Source organism: Sinocyclocheilus rhinocerous, unplaced genomic scaffold (assembly GCF_001515625.1).
Source record: "Sinocyclocheilus rhinocerous isolate Xijiao unplaced genomic scaffold, SAMN03320098_v1.1 scaffold522, whole genome shotgun sequence".
NCBI lineage: Eukaryota > Metazoa > Chordata > Actinopteri > Cypriniformes > Cyprinidae > Sinocyclocheilus > Sinocyclocheilus rhinocerous.
The window spans coordinates 367,837-392,230 of NW_015625031.1; the positions used below are offsets into that span (position 1 = coordinate 367,837).

General features: G+C 35.4%; 4 protein-coding genes across 4 annotated transcripts; 1 reads left to right on the plus strand and 3 right to left on the minus strand.

The window, feature by feature from the left end:
* Positions 1 to 68: 68 nt before the first annotated feature.
* Positions 69 to 5,767, minus strand: LOC107748232 (dual specificity protein phosphatase 13). The gene is made up of 4 exons (XM_016562962.1): positions 5,506 to 5,767; positions 4,389 to 4,516; positions 998 to 1,218; positions 69 to 418 (listed from the first exon to the last, which is right to left on the minus strand). Exons 2-4 carry the CDS (start codon positions 4,499 to 4,501, stop codon positions 216 to 218), a joined length of 537 nt encoding a protein of 178 aa, XP_016418448.1. The 5' UTR covers positions 4,502 to 4,516; positions 5,506 to 5,767; the 3' UTR covers positions 69 to 215.
* Positions 5,768 to 7,762: 1,995 nt separating this feature from the next.
* Positions 7,763 to 10,453, minus strand: LOC107748324 (dual specificity protein phosphatase 13-like). The gene is made up of 3 exons (XM_016563070.1): positions 10,316 to 10,453; positions 9,294 to 9,498; positions 7,763 to 7,974 (listed from the first exon to the last, which is right to left on the minus strand). The coding sequence occupies exons 1-3, from the start codon at positions 10,451 to 10,453 to the stop codon at positions 7,763 to 7,765; spliced, it is 555 nt and encodes a 184-aa protein (XP_016418556.1).
* A 1,353-nt stretch (positions 10,454 to 11,806) lies between these two features.
* Positions 11,807 to 14,557, minus strand: LOC107748394 (dual specificity protein phosphatase 13-like). Its single transcript, XM_016563172.1, has 3 exons — positions 14,248 to 14,557; positions 12,968 to 13,185; positions 11,807 to 12,281 (listed from the first exon to the last, which is right to left on the minus strand). The coding sequence occupies exons 1-3, from the start codon at positions 14,361 to 14,363 to the stop codon at positions 12,097 to 12,099; spliced, it is 519 nt and encodes a 172-aa protein (XP_016418658.1). The 5' UTR covers positions 14,364 to 14,557; the 3' UTR covers positions 11,807 to 12,096.
* Positions 14,558 to 14,826: 269 nt separating this feature from the next.
* LOC107748329 (sphingomyelin synthase-related protein 1-like) lies at positions 14,827 to 23,650 on the plus strand. Its single transcript, XM_016563085.1, has 5 exons — positions 14,827 to 14,981; positions 19,199 to 19,512; positions 21,187 to 21,454; positions 22,852 to 22,947; positions 23,473 to 23,650. The coding sequence occupies exons 2-5, from the start codon at positions 19,212 to 19,214 to the stop codon at positions 23,648 to 23,650; spliced, it is 843 nt and encodes a 280-aa protein (XP_016418571.1). The 5' UTR covers positions 14,827 to 14,981; positions 19,199 to 19,211.
* The last annotated feature ends 744 nt before the right edge of the window (positions 23,651 to 24,394 follow it).

The following is a 24,394-nucleotide window of genomic DNA, read 5'->3' on the forward strand; positions in this document are numbered from 1 at the left end:
AGGAATAGCAGAATTTTTGACAACAACAGAAAATGCAACAACTTTTTAAAAAAAAGAGAGAAATGAAATCCTGTATCAAATCATGTAATTCCATCATATACATGTAAGGCAGATTCTGAATCATGCATTTCTGTCAGGGAATTTTCATAACCGTTCTTCATGTGAATAATTCTGTTACCGTATCTAATGTAGTGTGTTTGTGATTAGTGAGCATGTTAGAAGGCAGCGCTCTGGCAGTGCAGTGTTGTGTCCAGTTCTCTCAGCTGCTCCATGAAGCCGGAGTTTGGGCAGATATTCCTGTGTTGTGAGACGGCTTTAATGGCCTCAACCAGCGTCATGCCCTCATGAATCATCAGATACGCTAAAACCAGCGACGAGGAGCGACTCAGACCCATCGCACAGTGCACAAGCACCTTACCTAGTGAAAAACAAGAAAAATGTCCACAGATTTTTAAGAATTTATCAAAACCATATTTCAGTAAGACAGAAGAAAATTACATTCATTTTTTTATAATTCTTTTTTTAATTAAATCTTAAATAAAGAAAATGGCTATATTTTGCATTAAGAAAAAAATAGGATTTATTTGAGCATTTTGACATTTTCCTCACTCAAATTTGCATTAACAACAACAAAAAAACTAAATTATTTTATTATAATTATAAAAAAAATATTTAATTAAGAAATCACCATCGTGCCAGTTATTGAGATGCTATTATAGTTTTTATTAACAGTAAAAAGTTTTAGTAATTATGTTGTGTGTTTTGTCAATTTTATTAGAATATAAAAAAATATGTCTATATGGCTTTTTTTCATTTTATTTAACTTTTAGTTATTTTAGTACAACAAGGTTTTAGTTTTAGTTAAGTATAATAACCCTGCATTGTGCATAATAAGAATTGCTCAATAGTTAATCATAAAATGACACAAAATGAAAAAATTTTAATGGTCCTAAAAACTGATGTAGCTGATGTGTTTTGTTTTGTTTCCTCTCCTCACCTCCAGGGGTGCTCATGGCAGTCTTGATGAACTTGGCGGCGGAGTAGAAGAAGGGGCTCAAGTCAAAGGAGGGCATGTCAAAGGCCTCCACGCCGTGGTAGCTGATGTTAGTGTCTCTGTAGTAACTGGCTCCTGTGTTGACGCTGAACTTCCCGTGAGCTGCGTTCAGGACATATGTGATGTTCAGAGACTGCAGCAAGTGCTTGTCCTTCGCTGCGTACCTGAATGAGATGCAGTCACAACACATACAGACTGACACTTGATATTTTCTTTTTCTTTCTTTACACATTTATAACAAGATAGGGAGCATATACCAACTTTGTAAGGTACATTGATTAACTAAAAAAGGAGCAAAAAATTGAGTACAATCACTTTAACAAAGATGTAAAACAGATTAAAACAGGGAAAAAAAAAAAAATTTACTCATTAATTTTCCATGATAAATATCTAAACATTCTTAAAACAAGATACATTTACTTGAGAGGCGTACGATATTAAGTCTTGCTTTCTGAATAAATTGTATCAAAATTAAGTGAGTTTTTGCTTAAAATATGAAAACATAATCTTGTTTTCCCTTTAAATAAAGATCATTTTTCTTACCTTATTGACAGTTAAACGAACAAAAACAAACAAACTTTCATTTTTTTTTTTTTACAAAACAAGACTTAATATCTTGAGTATCTTAATATCTTTTTTTTTTTTTTTGCAGTGAATATTGTAAATATTTTTGACAAAGAGGAGGATAAGTTTTCTGTCTTTATACTTTTTTTTTTTTTTTAAGTATTTGACACTTTCTCAAAAAAAAGTTCTCATAAAATCATGAAGAAATAAAGTAATAGCAGGTTTATATTTCTTCCATTAATATGTGTGAATATGATCCTTACTTACCATAATTCCCGTATTCAAAAGGTCAGAAAACTGGGGATTCAAAATATTCTTAAAAACATGCACTCTAAAAAATGCTGGGTTAAATATAACCCAGCGCTGGGTTAAAAAGGGACAAACCCAGCTATTGGGTTGTTTTGACCCAGCGGTTGGGTTCAAAACAACCCAACCGCTGGGTCAAAACAACCCAATAGCTGGGTCTAAACAACCCAATAGCTGGGTCAAAACAACCCAACCGCTGGGTCAAAACAACCCAATAGCTGGGTCTAAACAACCCAATAGCTGGGTCAAAACAACCCAACCGCTGGGTCAAAACAACCCAATAGCTGGGTCTAAACAACCCAATAGCTGGGTCAAAACAACCCAACCGCTGGGTCAAAACAACCCAATAGCTGGGTCTAAACAACCCAATAGCTGGGTCAAAACAACCCAACCGCTGGGTCAAAACAACCCAATAGCTGGGTCTAAACAACCCAATAGCTGGGTCAAAACAACCCAACCGCTGGGTCAAAACAACCCAATAGCTGGGTCTAAACAACCCAATAGCTGGGTCAAAACAACCCAACCGCTGGGTCAAAACAACCCAATAGCTGGGTCTAAACAACCCAATAGCTGGGTCAAAACAACCCAACCGCTGGGTCAAAACAACCCAATAGCTGGGTCTAAACAACCCAATAGCTGGGTCAAAACAACCCAACCGCTGGGTCAAAACAACCCAATAGCTGGGTCTAAACAACCCAATAGCTGGGTCAAAACAACCCAACCGCTGGGTCAAAACAACCCAATAGCTGGGTCTAAACAACCCAATAGCTGGGTCAAAACAACCCAACCGCTGGGTCAAAACAACCCAATAGCTGGGTCTAAACAACCCAATAGCTGGGTCAAAACAACCCAACCGCTGGGTCAAAACAACCCAATAGCTGGGTCTAAACAACCCAATAGCTGGGTCAAAACAACCCAACCGCTGGGTCAAAACAACCCAATAGCTGGGTCTAAACAACCCAATAGCTGGGTCAAAACAACCCAACCGCTGGGTCAAAACAACCCAATAGCTGGGTCTAAACAACCCAATAGCTGGGTCAAAACAACCCAACCGCTGGGTCAAAACAACCCAATAGCTGGGTCTAAACAACCCAATAGCTGGGTCAAAACAACCCAACCGCTGGGTCAAAACAACCCAATAGCTGGGTCTAAACAACCCAATAGCTGGGTCAAAACAACCCAACCGCTGGGTCAAAACAACCCAATAGCTGGGTCTAAACAACCCAATAGCTGGGTCAAAACAACCCAACCGCTGGGTCAAAACAACCCAATAGCTGGGTCTAAACAACCCAATAGCTGGGTCAAAACAACCCAACCGCTGGGTCAAAACAACCCAATAGCTGGGTCTAAACAACCCAATAGCTGGGTCAAAACAACCCAACCGCTGGGTCAAAACAACCCAATAGCTGGGTCTAAACAACCCAATAGCTGGGTCAAAACAACCCAACCGCTGGGTCAAAACAACCCAATAGCTGGGTCTAAACAACCCAATAGCTGGGTCAAAACAACCCAACCGCTGGGTCAAAACAACCCAATAGCTGGGTCTAAACAACCCAATAGCTGGGTCAAAACAACCCAACCGCTGGGTCAAAACAACCCAATAGCTGGGTCTAAACAACCCAATAGCTGGGTCAAAACAACCCAACCGCTGGGTCAAAACAACCCAATAGCTGGGTCTAAACAACCCAATAGCTGGGTCAAAACAACCCAACCGCTGGGTCAAAACAACCCAATAGCTGGGTCTAAACAACCCAATAGCTGGGTCAAAACAACCCAACCGCTGGGTCAAAACAACCCAATAGCTGGGTCTAAACAACCCAATAGCTGGGTCAAAACAACCCAACCGCTGGGTCAAAACAACCCAATAGCTGGGTCTAAACAACCCAATAGCTGGGTCAAAACAACCCAACCGCTGGGTCAAAACAACCCAATAGCTGGGTCTAAACAACCCAATAGCTGGGTCAAAACAACCCAACCGCTGGGTCAAAACAACCCAATAGCTGGGTCTAAACAACCCAATAGCTGGGTCAAAACAACCCAACCGCTGGGTCAAAACAACCCAATAGCTGGGTCTAAACAACCCAATAGCTGGGTCAAAACAACCCAACCGCTGGGTCAAAACAACCCAATAGCTGGGTCAAAACAACCCAACCGCTGGGTCAAAACAACCCAATAGCTGGGTTTGTCCCTTTTTAACCCAGCGCTGGGTTATATTTAACCCAGCATTTTTTAGAGTGTGGTATCTTCTTAAACTAAGGAATGAATATTAATAATTTTCATAGTAGTACAATGAAAAAGAAAATGGATGTAGAAACCGTTTTTACTCAGAAATTGCTAGTAAATTTCACAAATATTGCAAAGAATTTAAATATGAAAATTTGAAGTAGAAAGACTGAAATAGTATTTTTTTGTAACAGTGTTCTACAGTGTAGAAAATGTGTTCAGAAAAAGAAAAGCATCTTACATGTCTCCGATGTATATTCCAGGCCTGACCTCGTCCATATGGCCGCTGGTTCCAGCTTTGACCCACAGGAGTCTCTGGAGCTCAGAGGCTGGAGGAGTCTCGTAGCGGGGCATGTCGGCCCACCGCCGCTGCTCAACGAGAGACCAAACCAACACCAGGAGGTCAAAGTGAAAATGTCATTTATGATGGCACACAGCAGGCACTTTTGGTTCTCTTGTATCTTGTCAACAGTCGCAAGAAGTTTGAATATATGCAAGCACATATGAAATGTATTGTATTGTAAGACAGAAGAATAGACGTTAATGCTGCTTTATTATGCTATTTTTGTCCGTTTCAGAGTTCAGTAGCCCACTGTACACCTTGAATTTATGAAAAACGCCAGCTCAGACTTTCTGCAAAACTCGTCTTATTTTATGTGCCATGGAAAAAAAAATCCACATGGTCTCATAAACAACACAAAGGTATGTTTTCATTTTTGTTTTAATAATTAATTAAGCTGAAGGTATGAATTATTCAAAATTTAAAATAATGGAAAAAAAAAATACAAAAAAAAAAAAAATTTTTTATTTCAGCTAGTTGCCAAAATAACTACAACTAAAATTGAAATAACAATTAATAAAATTTATGTAGACATATTTTAAAAAAACTTTCAAAACTCATTAAAAATATTAAGAAAAACTATAATAGTGTCTTAATGATACTAAAATAACACTGTGCAAAACAAAGTATTACCAATGGATTAGATTAATTCTATGTGTTGTGGTATTATTTGGTTTGCCACACCTTAATAATAAAAAATCTAATAAAATGATACAAACAACTTTAACATCAAACATTTGGTTTAAAATATTAAACTTATTTTCAAGTTGACGCCTTCATGTAAGCTAATAGTGAATCCATCAATGAGCAATGACTAACTTTATCTCTTTATGAATATCCTGTTCATTTTCTTGTGTTAAAGTGCCATTATAAGTCTCAGTCGAGCATGCATGTGATCAAATAACAGTTTTACACATTGCAATTCAAATATTATTCAGTAAACCTCAATATAACCAATACATGTAATGAATCTATCTGAATAAATCGAAAAGATATTTTCAAGCACAAACAGACTCACGGTGTGTTGAGGAACAGCTCGTCAGTGTGTGTGCATGCGTGTGTGTATGATGTGTTGTTCACGCTGATGACTTTATCTATTTATATTTATAATCTGATTCATGCGGCTCTAAACACTCTTTCTTCAGGATCCTGATCAGGAAGCACCACAGAAGAAACCATATAAGATCATCTGGTGAGAAGATCCTCAGTAATATCACACTGATTATAACCCAATCCAGACAGAGAGAAGATTCTGCTCATTTCCACACGCTGCAGTCGCCCTCATCTGTGTCCGAGTAACAGCGTCTCAAATTAGACAAGCTCATTCCCACAGCGGCAAGATAAAAATACATCAGCTCTCAAAGTCAACACTTCACCCTCAACACAAGGGACTTCATTTGCTCTGCTAAATATATAGTTTATTTAATTATATATATACAGTATATGTATATATACAGTATACACACACACACACACACTGTGTATATATATATATATATATATATATATATGGTCAATAAGATTTTTATTGTTTTTTAAAGTCTCTTATTCTTTAAAGTTCTTTAGAGTCTCAAAAATACAGAAAAAACAGTAATATTGTAATATATTATTACAATTGAAAATAACCATTTTCTATTTTAATATAATTTAAAATATAATTTATTCTTGTGATGCAAAGCTGATTTTTTTGCATCATTACTCCAGTAAAAAGCAGCTTTCCAGCAAAGCAAATGAACTCACTTGTGTATAAAACTACAGAAATAAAATGTACAGTAAAATATCAAGTCAACGTGAAATCAAGATGAACTTTATTTGTTTTTATACATTATAATAGAATTAATTATTTTCATTTCATTGTTTATTTAAAAAGCACATTTAAAAACAACCCAAGGTTGACCAAAGTGCTGTACAGGGACAATATGATCGATAAATAAAACGTTTGTTTTAATAATGTTTATCTAAAATATTAAAATAATTTAATATATTTAGTCATTTATCCATTATTAAAATATTTAGTCATTGTATTAGGCTGTACATAAAGTAAGGCTGTGCTTAAAAGCAGTCGGTTCAGCATTTTATGTAGATTTTACGTATTAAACATACATTTTTTAATATTTATTTTAAGCTTTAAAAATGTGTAACGTAATGTGATGTACAGTATCTGTGACACGGCGTGAATCTGAGGTGTTTTGGTCCTGTTGTATATAGCGTGTGATGGTCCAGAGGCTGCTGTATATTTACTGGAGGTAGTGTGTTGTGTTTGTGTGAGTATTTGTGAGAGACTGTATTTTTACTAAACTGCTCAATGGCATTAATTAAGTCAAATGGCATGATATATCTGTTTTTTTGTTTTTGTTTTTTTGTTTTTGTTTTTTTAATCAGATTTATAGCAAACCCTTTTCACCTTTCACCGACGATCTCTCTGTATCATACTGTGTATATACTCTCTGAAAGTGCATAGATATGTTTGCATATGAAGTGCATGTTCAAGTCTTTCACTGCGGTCCAAATTAACAGTATTTACCCAAAACCCACTGAAATATTAACTGAATAGACATGTCAGATATCTCTGCAGTGATCGATTGCCATCATTCATGCCTTCAGTGGATGCTGGAAGCATCTTCACCGGCTCTTAGAAGTCCATCATCCTAACCATCCCTAATAAGTGACTGACTGAGACACTCAATATAGGGCGCAACTCTGTGTGTTAATAGAGGAGACTGAGATATGCTTAACACAAATATTGGTTGCAATAATCTGCATTTTTAACTACATATATATAAATACAAAAGAATCTAGTTAAAATGGACTATTGCAACCAATATTTGTGTGTGATAAGCATAATATGTTTTTTTATTTAAAAGAATAGTTCACCCACACATGAAAATCTACTCACCCTCAAGCCATCCCAGATGTAGATGAGTTTGTTTCTTCATCATATCCGGAAAAATGAAGCATTTCAGCAATGGATGCTCTGCAGTGAATGGGTGCCGTCAGAATGAGAGTCCAAACAGCTGATAAAATTCAGCAAATTTTCATTTTATGGTAAACTATTCCTTTAAGAAAAGAAAATAACTTTTTCTTTTGCATAAGCTCCGCCCACAATCATATCTCATTGGTCCAAATTCCAGCTCCACGTTACTGTAAGCATCACATATTGATTGCATTTATGTTTTCGCTTTCAGTGTGGAGAATCAAAGCACTTGTCACATGTGGCCTGGTTAGGACGCAGTGTTACGATCATTCATCACGTGATCAGTCCTGTAGCTGTTTGCTCAGAGCAGGACACATCGTCTGTGCTTCTTCTTCCTCTGCAGGTCCAGGTCCAGCAGCAGAGCCAGGAAGTTTCTGTTGGGATAGATGGCTCGTTTCTGGATGACGCGCCGTATGGCCGCGTGCAGAGGCATGTCATGATAGAGCATCATGTACGCCAGCACCAGCGACGAGGAGCGGCTCATTCCCATGATGCAGTGCACCAGAACTTTTCCTATGGAGGAAGGCAGAGATCTGGTTACGTACAGACTTTATGGTTTTAATAGAAGACGTGACAGCAGCCTCTCATTCTTGCCTGTTCCTCGCTGGTAAAAATAACACCCACAATTCATTGCAATAAATCATTTGAAGGCCTTGAGCTCACTGCTATTAATACAGCTGTTTCTACAGACACTGCAGACGAGACGCACCTCCAGAGTCCAGCAACACTTCAGCCTCAGATAAGATGTTTTAATGCTTTTGAAAGAGTCTCTTCTGCTCACCAAGGCTGCATTTATTTGATCAAAAATATAGTAAAATTGTGAAATATTATTATCATTTAAAATAGCTGTTTTCTATGTGAATACCTGTTAAACTGTAATTTATTTCTGTGATGCGCAGCTGTATTTTCAGCATCATTACTCCAGTCTTCAGTGTCACGTGATCTTCAGAAATCATTCTAATATGCTGATTTGCTGCTCAAGAAACATTTCTGATTATTATCAGTGTTGAAAACAGTTGTGCTGCACAATATTTGTGTGGAAACTGAGATACATTTGATTTTTCAGGATTCACAGACGAATAGAAAGTTATACATTATACATTATAAATGTCTTTACTGACACTTTTCATTAATTTAATGCATCTTTGATGAACAGATAGTATAAATGTCTTTAAAAAACATATTTTTAATGGAAGTGTGTGTGCACATGTAAAGTGCAAATTTTCTTGAATGAATATGTCTTGATATTTTTACTAGAATCAAGACAAAAAATACTTAATAAAATAGTATTTGCAAAATAAAAATAAAAAATCATTTGCAACCTATTTTACTTCAGTAATGTATTACAAGTGAAACTGGACATTCAACGCTGACAAACTGTAGGACAAGACTTGATTTTCTGCTGTTACACATATTTTGACCTGAATGTAGAAACTGAAGGATTATTTCACTCTCCAGAGCATCTCCATGTATCCAAAAAATAAATAAAAAAATATAATTAAATAAATATTTTTATATATATTTATTTGATATGATTGTTGAATTTATGAAGATTTCTGACAGGCTGCATCAGCTACAGATTCAGCCTAAATGCCTAAATCACCATTTGGCTATTGGTTATCACATATAACCTACATGACGTCACCCGACATTAAAAGTCTTCACAGAGGCGGTGCAATTACATTTTATGGAAGATTATGAAGATTTTATTTTGAATAACATGCACTGATTAATCACACACAGTCCAGGAGCATGTTTAGAAAGTAATTCGGGTCAAGACTAGTGCACAAGCTATTTTTCTTCTGTGAGTGAATTCTTCAGCCATTTCTTACCGTCAGGAGTGTTGAGAGCTTTGTGAATGAATTCTGCTGCCGGTTTGAAGTAAACGTCCAAATCGAAGTGTGTGGAGTCGTCAGCGGGGATCCCGCAGTACACAAAACTAGTGCCGTAGTAGTTCTGGTCCCCGATGCTTCCTCTCTTGGTGTGAGCGGCGTTCAGAATGTGAGTGATGCCGAGTTTCTGCAGGCCGCTTCGGTTCTGTGCTATTCCTCTGACGGGAAAAATAATATAGAAGATGGTTAGAAATGACCTCTATGGTCACATATCAATATCAAAATGGGCCTGGTTTACTTTCTTACTTTTAAGAGTTCAACCAAATTTCACCTCCGTTCCAGTCAAAGAGTTATTTTAGTATCATTGATAGATCATAAATAACATTTAATTTTAGTTTATTCTTTTTTGTATTAATAATTTGTTTTGTTTTTTTAGTACATTTTAGTTTTTGTCATTTTTAGGATCATTTTTTAAATATGTGTATATAGTTTTTATTAGTTTTACTTTTATTCCGTTTTGTTATTTAAGTACTTCAAGTTAAACTACATGAAAATGAGAAATACTGCCTAGGCAACTTGCTGAAATAAAATAATTATTCATAATCATATATTTCATATATTTTTTATATATATATATAAAAAAAGTACATTAAAAACATTTTAAAAAATAAATAAATAAATAATGATATTTCAAGCTTTTTTCAAGTAATACATTTTTTTTATGGTTTTAGTTTTATTTAACTGTAATAACACTTTTTCTAGTATAACTTTCACCATCCAATCAATTTCTGATGAATAAAATGTCCTAAAATATTGTCCCAAAAGAATAAAATGACAGATAAAAGTCCTGCCTTATTTTATCTCAGAAATGCATCAGTTTATGGAAGTCAAATGTGTTGTGAACGTATAGTTTAGAGTTGTCTGTTGATCTCAATATGTAGATCAGTGTTGTGAAGTCTATTTGAATAAGCCGTCACATTTAAAACAGCATGAATATGATTTTTAGCTGTCAAACCGAAGACTCGAGCAGCTCGTACGTTCTCGATGTACAGGTTTGGCCAGACCTCATCGATTTGGTGCAAGTTTAACTTACACGAGTCCAAAACTTTCTCCAGGTCCTTGACTGACAGATACTCTTTCCTGCTATATTTACGGGCCATCGCTTCTTTCCTGAATTACCCGCCAAATAGATGAAGAGAGCGTGTTTATAATGATCCCACACAACAGCTGTTACCCAGTTTAGTGCTTCAGTGAGCAGATAGTCTTACTCACGGAGACACACTCACACGCTCCACAAATCCACTGCAAACAGACAAATCTGATCTGGATACCCTCCATCATAGTTTATAATGAGAACATCTGTCAAACTCCAAAAAGGCATACAAAATTGAAGTCATTATTCACTGATAATCTTCGGAAATCTTTTTCACTTTTGCATTCAGATTCAGAAACTGATGCATTGTAAATCATGCAGCTCTGCTTTTTGTAGATTATCAGACATTATAAACTCTATGCACACAGAAATGAAGATATTAAAAAAAATATCCTGTTGTTTTTCACAGATAAAATAACAGCACATAGGTGTGGAACGACGTGAGGGTGAGTAAATTTTGAAATATAAGAAATATTATTCTAAACATTTTGGTAATGCCAGTAAAAAAATGAATGAATAATTATCTGTGAGCAAATATAACAAAACATCCAAATGTACAAAACTAAAAAAAAAAAAAATGAAGAAAAATGACTGTTTACACAAGCTTGTAACGATATGAGGGTGAGTAAATAATGACAGAATTTTATTTGTTTGGGCGAATTATTATTAAGTGATTTAAAAAAAAAATATTATTCTAAAATGTTGGTAATGCCAGATTAAAAAAACGGAGTGAATGAACAAACAAATAAATGCATAAATAAATAAAAATGAGCGAACAAATAAATAAATAAATATCTGTGGGCAAATATAACAAAACAGCCAAACATAAATTTCATTTACACAGTTTTGTAACGACATAAGGTAAATATGACATGGAGTCAATAATGACCAAATTTTCTTTATTGGATGAATTATTGAGTGAAATTACGAAATATTATTATAAACATTTGGTCATGCCAGTGGGAAAAAAAAAAAAATATATATATATATATATATAATTTATTTATCTATATAAACTTTTTATCTACAGAACTTTTATTTTATTATTTTTTTTTTTTATTATAGTGAAATTTTGAAATATTCTAAAGAGTTTGATTAAAGCCACAATAAATACATTAATTAATAAATAAAAAATCAATCAATCTGGCTGTGGGCAAATATAACAAAACACCCAACTAAATAAAAAAGAAAAAGAAAAAAATGCTTTAATGATTATAACAAAAAATATATATGATAATAATAATAATGGAGACTTTTACTTTTTTACTTTTAAATATATAATAAATCTTAAGTAATTAATTACATTTTACTACTAATCTTGCTACACTCTTAAAAACAAAGGTTCTTTATTGGTGTTGATGGTTCCATAAAGAACCGTTCACATGGAACATTTCAATTGAACAAAAGGTTCTTTATAGTGGAAAAATGTTCTTTAGGTTCTATTCACACTAAAAACGGTTGAATTAAGAACTGCTCGCTGAAAGGTTCTTTGGGGACCCCAAAATGCATCTTCTATGGCATTTCTGCGATAACCCTTTTAGGAACCTTTATTTTAAAGAGTGTAACATGTACTTGAGTCCTCTTCTAAAGACAGCCTGACACCGGCTGGTGCTGCTGGAATGCTGTTGGTGTTTATCTGCAGCATTCAGATCAGCGTAGAGTCGCATCCAGAGCCCGCAGCTGTTTGAGAAAGCCTCGGTTTGGGAAGATCCAGCGGTGCTGTTTGACCGCTTTAATAGCCTCCAGCAGAGAAAGATGCTGGTGTATCATGAGATGAGCCAGAACCAGAGACGCCGAGCGACTCACACCGACCGCGCAGTGAACCAGAACACGCTCTGCAGACAACAACAGAAGGACATGTTATATCTCTATAGCCCTCAAACATGAAATCTGACATCTCGGCTTGGATTTGAGGATTCAAGCTTGTCGAACAGAATAATATTTATAGTTTGCAGGCCTACATTTTCAACTTAGATTTTTCAATTTCTTTTCAAGAATCGGCTAAAAGCACATCTCTTCCATCTTTATTTAACTCTAGCACTCTCTATTCTAATTCTATTCTTTAAAAAACAAAAAAACTAACACTAGCTTCTCTAATTTTTTTGTATTCTATCTATTTGTTTTCATTTTATTTATTATACAATTAACAAAAGCAAAAAAAGGCCTCTAACACTATCTTGCTCTATTCTGTTTCTATTCTATCTGTTTGCTTTTTATTTATTTAAAGTTAACTGAGACTTGTTATAGCACTTGCATATCACTGCTCTTTTATTGATTTTGATTGCTTCCATTGTCCTCATTTGTAAGTTGCAGTCAAAGGTTCTTTAAAGAACCATCTCTTTCTTACCTTTGTATAATCTGAAGAACCTTCTTTCGCCACAAAGATGCTTTTGTGAAACAGAAAGGTTCTTCAGATGTTAAAGATTCTTTATGGAACCATTTAGACAAAAAAAGGTTCTTCTATGGCATCGTGAAGCACCTTTATTTTTAAGAGTGTAAACCCAAGCCGAGACAGTTTTACCTCCTGGAGAACTGAGAACCTCCTTTATATAATCAGCGCAGGGGTGAAAATAAACCGACAAGTTAAACGATGGTGAATCGTCAGCGGGGACGCCGTAATACTCGACTGTTGAGCCGTAAAACTGGTGGCTACCCTGGCAGTGCATCTTCCCGTGAGCGGCGTTCAGGACACGAGTGATGCCCAGCTTCCACACACTGAAGCGGTCGTTGGCCACAGACCTGCAGATCAGTAATATACAGCTGTTAAAACATCAGACGGGCCCCAGAGCACGCAGACTTTTTTTGATCCCCATAAAATCAAACTCATCTAGAAAATAAGTATCTGACCAAATGCTGCTGAGAGGTTAATGTGGTGTGCGATTATGAAAAAGGAAAGAATTATTCTTCTACATTCAGCTTTATATTGTTTGGCATTGTACACAGACAGCATTTCTGGGCACGTTATGTGGATTTGAAAGTACAAAACTGCAAAAAATGCTGGCCAAAACTGCTGTCTAGCAAGGTAGGCACATTATGTTTGAAACACAGCTTACAATTCAACAGTTATATTAGTTTTATTGATACACACACACACACAGACACACACACACACACACAGACACACACACACACACACACACACACACACACACACACACACACATGTATATTCACATGTAAATATTTTCTAAATATATACTGAATGTGTGTGTATTTATATATACATAATAAATATACACAGTACACACATATATTATGTACACAAAAACGTTTATTTTGGATGCGATTAATCATGATTAATCGTTTGACAGCACTAGTATTTTTTCCATTTTCATTTTGATTTGAATTAGTTTTAGTAGTTGTGTTGTGCTTTTGTCATTTTATTAGTTATGGCTTTTTTAAATGTCTATATAGTTATTTTTTTATTTAAACATAAAAAACCAAAAACTACTAAAAATGACAAACACAACAAAATTATTAATGTAAAATTAAATTGCAATATAAAAAATATAACAATAAAAAGTTCAAATATTAATAAAATATTTTTTACAAATGTTCATATAAAGATATATATATATATATATATATAAAATAGTATCTCAATACTGAAATAACACTGATGTATAGGTTTTATTCATTTTAATTTCAGTATGTTTTAGTTATTTTAGTTCACGAAATGAAAATGAGAAATGTTGCTTGGTAACTATAGCTAAAATAAAATATGTTTTTATTTCAGTTAATGTTTATTTTATTTCAAGTAATGAAAGTGGTTTTAGTTTTAGTTATAACTCTGTGACTCACATATCACCCAGGAAAAGGTTGGGCCAAACTTCATCCACATGATTTCCGCTCCTCTTCCCTCCGAACAGTATTTTCTCCAGTTCCTTAATGGAGGGAGTTTCACAGCTAGCATCCATTAGAAAGACTCATCATGGATCTCTGTGTCTATGATATGACCACAAACACAACCTCCACATCTACTGCGTCTCTCTGCTAAGATGTGCATCTCATATCTGCTGCTGTCCAGTATGAGCAGATACATTTATCTGAAGTGACAGGAGCAGCTGCAGCTGGTCTTCTAAAATTAACATTTAGTAATGCACTAGTGTTCACCCAGGACACCCTAGTAAGTGCACAATCACCTTAATGAGTTTGCATGAACACTAACCACATTTAGACAATGCTGCTTTAAAGAAATAATTACAGTTAATTAAACAAATTAAACCTGACTAAACAGGTTGAGAAGCCATGACTTCAAACATTAAAGCCATGAGAAACCCACCAGCGCTCTGAATAAAAGAGCTGTAATTACGCTGTAATTCCATCGCTGGCCAGCGGATGTCGCTGTGCGCTCGGCAGCGGAAGTGACCTCATCTGCAGTATTTACACACTGAAACTGAAACACACTTCCACAGCTGTCAGATCGACTGTGCTCGTCTAGCCGGGTCAGGGCGCGATGATTTACCACAAACGTCCCGACAGAGTGACATTTAGGAGATTTATCGCGATTCGGACCGAAGAATCTGATGTGTAACGTAAGTGAAGCGCAGCAGGCTAACCGCTAGCATGCTAACACACTCGCATGCATCTGAAATATCATATTAATACTAGAGTGATGAATTGTAACTGGCGTATGAATCCAATGTCAGGTTCGTTCTTTGTTTTATTTTCATTTTTTATTGTTGTGATAGGTCTATGAGTGAGACATGTTAGTCGTGTAGTGTCTTTATTCAAAGGCATTTGCAGATTTAAAGTGGCACACTGAATATTCATGTCATTTAGTGATTTTTAATATTTTGTGTTATGATTATAAGCCTCGTTTACCTCAGTCAGACGGTCATTTAATGATTTAAGTCAGCTTCAGATATCACAAAGCAGTTGTTAAATCTAGTTAATCTAACCTAGTTAAACAACATTTTGTGTAAAATGCTTTCTAAGTAGACAGCTCACTAGGTTTTGAGACACATCCAGTGTTATTCTAACAGGTTGGCTTTTCCTTATCAGCAAGCTTGTCTGTATCGGGTATTGATTAAAGTCCTTAGTGTAACGAGCTGAGAGACATAATTATACCTTAGGGTACTTGACTAACAGGCTCATATTACTTTACTGTTGTTTTCTTGTGTCTGATAACACGGCCTTATTAAGCTTTGCTGCGGGAGGGCGTGGTTAGCGGTGGGCGTGGTGAGTGTGGGTGTGGCCACATGTTGGTTCGACAGCGTTGGGCGTGGCTTCTACTGTGATAATGTTGATATAAACTTAGAATTGTCACTTTTTTGCTCACAATTCAAAATTTACATTTTACATTAGTTTCCCCCACAGAATAACAAATAAAAAAGGTAATTGCAACTCGACTTATTTTTCTTGCTGTTGCAACTTTATATCTCACAATTTAGACTTTTGTTCTCAGAATTTCAGGTTTCCTATATCAAATACAAGTAATAAACCCACAATTCTGACTTTTTTTCTCAGAAATGTGAGTTTATATGTCGCAATTCTGAGTTTGTATCTCACAGTTCTGTTTTTTGTTTTCAGAAATGCAAATTGTGAGGGGGGGAAAAAACAAAATTGTGAGATAAAAAGTAGCAGTTAACTTTTTTATGCAAGTCTTTTTTCTACTTTTATGGTATACTTTTCTAAATTCCTTTCCAATTTTGAGTAAAATAAGTAGTAAATACATTTATTCTGATGGGATTGAAAAATAATGTTTATTATCAGCAACTTGACCTGCTCTAGAATGTGAAACAAGATGAATTTGTTTGATAAAATAACACCAGTGACAACTGCAATAGTGCGGTCACTGTCTTTATTTCAGTGAAGGTCATTTTCTGACATTTATGATGTTTACTCTTTACTTACTGATTTTTTATGCAAACTATGCAAAGTCTGATACAGACATGCACATGTTCAGATGTGATTTCACATGCATCTCTGTATTGCATGTGCCTAAAGCTGTATTTGAGCTGCTTCTTTTGGGGAGAAAAAGACTATAAAGTCACTGCACTGTCATAAGACTGAGGACGCATGATGATGCAAAGCTGTTAGACGGTTGGTCAACACGTGTGCTGCTGAGCTGTGAGGGTTCGCCGGCGTGCAGCGGTGTTTTACTGATGTGTCAGTAGATCTGTGGCTGTTTCAATCAGGAAAAGAGGATGTTTCCTCACATCTTACACTGATGCCAGCACAAACGGCTCAGTGTTTCATCTGTGAGTGAGACGTCAGCAAAAAAAAAGACCTGTTTCTGTTCCTGTGGTGTGTTAAAATGAAACGTTATATTGGGTGGAAAGTAGTTCGTGTAAGTGTGGTTGTGTTTCTAAGCATTACAGATCTGTTGCTTCGGAGCAGAGTTAACAGACGTCCAGAGGTGAAAGACAGACACGCTGAGTGTTTTCTGAGAGCTAATGAACCGAGATTCAGAACAGAACAAGATGTATTCAGACCTACTTTTTGAACTCTTTCTATGCCAGCGGTTCTTGACCTTTTTGTCTCCTTTTGTCCATAACAATAATTGAAGGCCGGCAGTCATAGTTTCTGACCATTAAGTTCCAGGATTCCAGAAGTTTTAAGAGCCGAATGTTTTTCTGGATTCTTTTTAAAGGGGTCATATGATGCGATTTCAAGTTCCCTTTAAGTAATGAATTTGCATTAGTTTTCCAGTCGTCCATGATTTACTGGGTAAATGAGTACAAATATTTGTACTCGCTATTTCTACCTGAATAAAAAAAAAATATATATATATACTGCACATTGGCATAACAAGAATTGCCCTTAACACTGTAACAAACTATGTGATTAATAAGTCAAATTTTTTGTTGTTATTATTATTTCTTTGATCAAGAATATATTTCTTTAACTATTTAAAATAATTAACCAATTTCAACTTCATTTTTTAAGTTATATGAGATTCAATTTAATTGAAATTTGTAAATTTAATGCAATTTAATTTGAAATGACTTCTACAGCCAATTTGATTACTCAAAAAAATGAAGGCAGCATGTGAACTCTGTAGGTGGAATTCTTTTTACCGTGTTAAATTAACATGACTGTACAAGGTCTAGAAATCACACTTAAAGGGGTCATATGATGCTTTTTTAAAGATCATTATTTTGTGTATTTGGTGTAACAGAATATGTTGACATGCTTTAATACCACATATATCCAAGTTTTCCCAAGACTGTAGGAATAATAGTTCTTCAAACGCAAAAACAGGTATTAAGGGGTTGAATTAAAATAAGAAATATCTTAGTTATTTTAGCTTATTTTAATGCTTGTTTTGTCTTATTTTAAATCATTTTAAGTCTTGAGAGCCCCTTATGTTTGAGAATCAGTGCTTTCAACATGTCTGCTAAATTACATTTTAATTTTTTTCTTTGTTTTTTTCTTTATTATTGTTTTCTTTTTTATAATTTTTTTTTTTTTTTTTTTGCATTTATGAGCAAATACATTTTTCTTCCATACTAAGTAATTGACCTATAATTTGTCAATGCAAAGTCTGATCTTCATGAAATTGTTCACGTGACAAATGAACAAAATGACTTGGACCAGAACACAGTAGCAACATGGAATCTAATCATAATTATCTCAGGCTGCATTATAACTATTTCCTAATTCGGAATATGATCAAAGGTTGCATATGTGAATGTGTTCAATTTTTTTCAACTCGGCATAAACTAACAAAATGAATGAAATTACTTGTTTTTGGCCGAACAAGCTTCAGACATCATGTCAGTAAAACGACCTGATTTTAATAAACAGCAGGAACATATGAAGAAATCTTACAAAATGTAATGAGTTTCAGTGCTAGCAGGGGCAATAACTAGAAGACTTCAGGAAGTATTCAGCTGTGTGTTGCAATTAATTCTCAAAACAATTGCATCCACAGCATCTACTCATTCAAATTTGGCATTTTTCATTGTTTTCGCCACACAGTTCATCGGGCACAGGCAGTTTTTCACGTCTAAAAAATACAGCATACTCCGACGGTTCCTTAATGAACGAGTTGGTTACTGGCCAGATAATCAAAGCTCAAGCCAAGAAGCAAAGCTGGGTTCAGTGCTTCAAATCCGTAGTAGTGCACAATCATGAGATCTTATGCTGTGAATGTGGCCTGTTTTACTCGAGTATCAGCATATGTGCTAGTTTACATCTGGATGTGATGTGCAACTCAAAAGTATGAAGAAGCAGGTGGTGCAAGGATGAAGAATAGCTCATTATATGTTATTGTTATTTACATATACACCACCAGTCAAACGTTTTTGAACAGTAAGATTTTTAACGTTTTTAAAAAAAGTCTCTTCTGCTCACCAAGCCTGCATTTATTTGATCCAAAATACAGCAAAAGCAGTAATATCAGAATAATGCTGATCTTTGGGTCTTTCTGTTCATCAAAGAATCCTGGGGGGAAAAAATGTACTCAACTGTTTTAAATATTGATAATTTCTTGAACAGCAAATCAGCATATTAGAATGATTTCTGAAGATCATGTGACACTGAAGACTGGAGTAATGATGCTGAAAATACAGCTTTGATCACAGAAATAAATTACAGTTTAACAAATATTCACATATAAAACAGTTATTTTAAATAGTAAAAATATATCACAATATTACTGCTTTTGCTGTATTTTGGATCAAATAAATGCAGGCTTGGTGAGCAGAAGAGAGTTCTTTAAAAAAAAAAAACATTAAAAATCTTACTGTGTATGACACAAAAGTTGTTCCTGCCGGCTTCTTAGTCTTGGTCTTTCTGTCTTCAGTTCCTGTGAGAGCATGCGTGAGCGAGAGATGGCCGGTAGTGTCCGGCACTGGACCCCGAAGCACGTGGGCCGCTGGCTGCGTGAAGAGGGCTTCTGCGATTACGTGGACCTGCTGTGTAACAAACACCGTCTGGACGGAACCAGCCTGCTGACGCTGAGCGAGTACGACCTGCGCTCTCCTCCGCTGGAGCTCAAGGTCCTGGGAGACATTAAACGGCTGATGGTTTCTCTCCGGAAGCTGCAGAAGCAGAACGCAGACGTGTTAGAGGAGCTCGGTCTGTCCTACGACGGACACTCGCCTCAGAACAGCGCAGGTGCTCTTTCTGTTCCTGTTTTTGTCAAGTTTGTTGCCAGTTTTGTGTGTTTTATGTTGTGCAGGTGGAATGGACTGTACTTGTGTAACGGTAAAATCCTAATTTTTAGGAGGCGTTTACTTTAGAGAGGATGACTTCAAGTGCTTTACTCTACAGACAGCTGAAGCACAACACAATAATTTTAATGTCAAGCTCCAAAAAGACACACAAAACAGCATAAAGGTATTATAAAAAGCAGTCCATGTGACTTATGCACTATATTCCAAGTCTTCTGAAGCCATACAGTATACACAAATGATATAAATTAAGTTTATGGTACTTTTCCAGTTTTGAGTGAAAAATTTAGTCCGTAAATGTATTCTAATGGGACTGAAGAAAATTCAGCAACTTCAGCTGTAAAACAAGATGCATTTAATAGATGTTACGTGGACTTTCAGGGGTTTTACTATATAAACATCTAAAGCACAGCACGATAATTTAAGTACTAATGCTAAAAATATGTCAAGCTCTAAAAAAGACCCCAAAAATATATTATAAAAGGCAGTCCATATGACATATGCACTATATTCTTAAGTCTTCTGAATCCATACATAAACATATATATGGTACTTTTCCAAGTTATAAACTATGTTATGGTTCTTTTCCAAGTTCACTTCCAGTTTTAAGTGAAATATGTAGTAAATTAATTTATTCTGATAGGATTGAAGAAAATATCAGCAACTTTAGCTTTAAAACAAGATGAATTTGGTTGATAAAATTATACCAGAGTGACAATTTCAATAGTGCAGCATTTTATTTAATTTCTGTGAATCTGTTTTTAGACGGCATTTACAGAAGATAGGATGACTTTAAGTGGACTTTCAAGCGCTTTACTATACACACAGCTAAAGTACAGCACAATCATTTAACCATTTGTGCTAAAAACATGTCGGACTCCATAAAAGACACCAAAAATACTATAAAGGTATTACAAAAAGCAGTCCATATTATATATGCACTATATATGTCTTCTGAAGTCATATAAGAACCTAAATTATACAGACAACTTTTATGGTATTTACAAAGTTCATTCTCAATTTGAGTAAAATAAGTAGTCAATAAATTTATTCCAATGGGATCGAAGAAAATATTGTTCATTGTTAGCAGCTTGAGCCGTTTCAGAATGTAAAGCAAGATGAATTTGGTTGATAAAATGACAAAAGCATTCAGCTTTATTTCATTCAAGGTCATTTTTCTTTAAATGTCTTGTTCTCTGTTTACTTAATTATTTCAAATATGTGACCCTGGACCACAAAACCAGTCATAAGGGTCAAAATTTGGCTGAGATACAACTATTTGAAAACCTGGAATCTGAGGGTGCAAAAAAATCAAAATACTGAGAAAATCATCTTTAAAGTTGTCCAAATGAAGTTCTTAGCAATGCATATTACTAATCAAAAATTAAGTTTTGATATATTTACGGTAGGAAATTTACAAAATATCTTCATGGAACATGATCTTTACTTAATATCCTAATGATTTTTGGCATAAAAGAAAAATCTATAATTTTGACCCATACAATGTATTGTTGGCTATTGCTACAAATATACCCCAGCGACTTAAGACTGCTTTTGTGCTCCAGGGTCACATATGCAAAGTGATCCAGATATAGTTTGTGTGTTTGGTGTGGTTCAGGTGGAGTGGACTGGCTGTGTAACGGTGAGTCTGCGCGGGATTGCGATGCCGTGTTGGACACGTTGAGCGGCGATCAGTATCATCAGTACAACAACGGCAAATACAAGCAGCAGCCGCGGAGACTGGACCCCGAGTACTGGAAGACCATCATGAGCTCCGTCTACGTGGTCTTCGTCTTCGGCTTCACGTCCTTCGTCATGGTGATCGTCCACGAGCGAGTGCCAGACATGAGGACGTACCCGCCGCTGCCTGACATCTTCCTGGACAGGTGATATTAAGTTCTTTAAAAGTAACCTGACTGCAAGATCACATTATCCATAAGTTGCATAAAGCCAGCCAATCTCATTGCAGTTAGCGATTTCAGCTAGCATTTTCCATTTTTTTTGTGAACCGTGTGCATCAGATGGTCGTGAACTGCACATGTGAACCATTTTAAGACATTATAGGAATTTTTCTAATGCAAAGTGTGTTCTAAAAGGCAGGCAATATAATTATTTGGCTTTCTTGAATCTCTACATGCATTACAGAAAACATGGTCTGCCATCTTATAATAAAAAAAACACTTGGTCTTGATAAAACCTAATTCTAATTGCCTGTTTTCTCCAATATTGTCATGCATTTCTGCTTCACATGACTAGCGCTATTTCTGTTGTGTAAGACTCAACGCTGTATTTCCTGAAAGAATCATAAGCTAATTTGCACCACGGTTCTCTGCGATCAGCTCACGAGGCTTCTGGGAAACGCAGCCCAGATCAGTCACTTACAGTTTTACATTTCCATTAGGATTCTGCTTTAGAAGCTGCTTTAATTCGGTTTAAACGCTTATTGCATTAGACTTTTTGAATCGACTTAAGGTTTCCCAAACTGGGGTAGGTGATTGGATGAAAAGCTAATAATTAATTAAAACATTCAACTTGCATTAGACTTTTTGAATCGACTTGAACATAAAGGTTTCACAAACTGGGGTAGGTGATTGGATGAAAAGCTAATAATTAATTAAAACATTCAAATTTAAAATAAAAAAATAACTGCTAAAACTACTTACCTGCATGTTACGTGACCATTAACTGTCATTAGAGAACCGTATACATGCGAAAGTATTGTTAAATTATTAACTTTTTTAATATCTTTTTAGATTTTTAAACTTTTTAATAAAAAAGTTTACATCAATCAATGTTTGGGAATTGCATTAAATTCACATTTTTAAGCCATTTCAGAGAAAATGCATAGGAATATCATCTAAAGCCTAAGAAATATGATGATGCCAGGTTTGAGTTGTGCTCCAGCACCCCTAAAACTCATCTGACTCGATTTCTTTTTTCGCTTGCCGATGATTGAGGTTTCTGGCGGCAAAAATAATAGTAAGCAGCTCTGATGGTGAGCTGTACCCATTGATGATCATTTTCTCCATCATGCACCACAGGACCTGGTTAGAGGTTGTTAAATTATTAACTTTTTTAATATCTTTTTAGATTTTTTTACTTTTTAATATAATAATTTTCTCCATCATGCGCCACAGGACCTGGTTAGAGTTCACAGCTGAAGATGAGCACGAAAACATCATAAAATAACAGCATAAATCACTATCTGTTTGGAGGAGGATTATGTTTTGTTTTGGCTCTGTCTCTCTTTATGACCTTTCACCTGCTTCTCTTCTCCCTCCAGTGTACCCAGAATCCCCTGGGCATTTGCGATGGCTGAGGCCTGTGGCGTGATCCTCTGTTCTGTTTGGCTGCTAGTTCTGCTGCTTCATAAACACAGGTAACAAACATATGCACACATTTATAATATATGCATGCATTTATACACAATATATACTTACAAAATATATGCATGCATGCATTTATTTTTTACAGCTGTTGCATGTAATTTATTGCATAAAATACTAAAATCCTGCACATAGGCAAGACACCAAAATGGGACATCTCGTACACAATTTTCAGGAAATAATTATAAATAATTATTTGTCTCTTTTGGCATAAATATCACTTAGTGTGTGTTTTTTTTTCTTGTCCAAACAAACCATTTCCAACAGTAGTGCAATGAAAGTCATTTCAGAGGTGGAGGGAATTATTACATTTCAATGAAAGATTATGAAGACGAACATTTTTCTCCCGTAGAATAATGAAACATGCACAATAGTAGCAGGAATGTGTGTTGAGAATGTGTGTTGAGAATATTAGGTTTGGACACCGACAGCAGCAGCATCTCTTCATCTGACGCTCACAGAAAGCAAAGGTTAGGCCATCAAAGAGGCTTTTATCCCTGACCCTGTGTTTCTGTCAGGTCGATCCTGTTGAGGCGGTTGTGTAGTCTCATGGGGACGGTCTTCATGCTGCGCTGCATCACTATGTTTGTGACGTCTCTCTCTGTCCCGGGGCAACACCTGCAGTGCACTGGGAAGGTGCGGACATCAACACACACACACACACACACACACACACACACACTTTCTGATCCATAACCCAGTAAACTACATGAAGACTGTTCTGAAAGATAACGATGAGATTGCATTACATTTGTCCTTCATGGAGAAGCAGATCCCAGAAGCGTTTTCCTTCTCCAGTGAACGTTCCTATGCCTCATCACAATTACTTTTGATCCTAAAATATTTACTTTGATTCCCCTTGACATTTTTTATTAATATTAGGTATTAATAAAAATAATACTAATATTTTAATCATTTAACAACACATTTGCATGTTCATAGTTTGCTGATGTCACTTAATTGTCACTTGACATACAGGTAAACAAATAAAATGCTGCATCTTTTTATAAGTGTTAATGGTTTTAATTGTAAGATTATTTATTTTAATTTTTAGATATTTATTTATTTAATTAATTATTAGGTTTTAAAAACTCATCAACACCCTGCAATAATCTGGCACTTTTTTTTTTACATAAAGATTTTTGTAAATAAAAATAAACTAAAGATTTTAGTATTATTATTATTATACATTTTCTGAATACTTATTCCAATGAGAGTAAAAATAAATATGGTACTAAAATTATTTTTATTTTAAACAACTTAAATTAAAAGTATGTGTATATATAACATTTTTGTTGCATAAAGAATTTTTTTTGCATTATGAAATTGTTTTCATGACACATTTATCCTAATTTATTATTATTATGCAATTCTAAATGTTCTCAACTTTTAAAATGGCTTAAATTATAACCTATCTATCTATCTATCTATCTATCTATC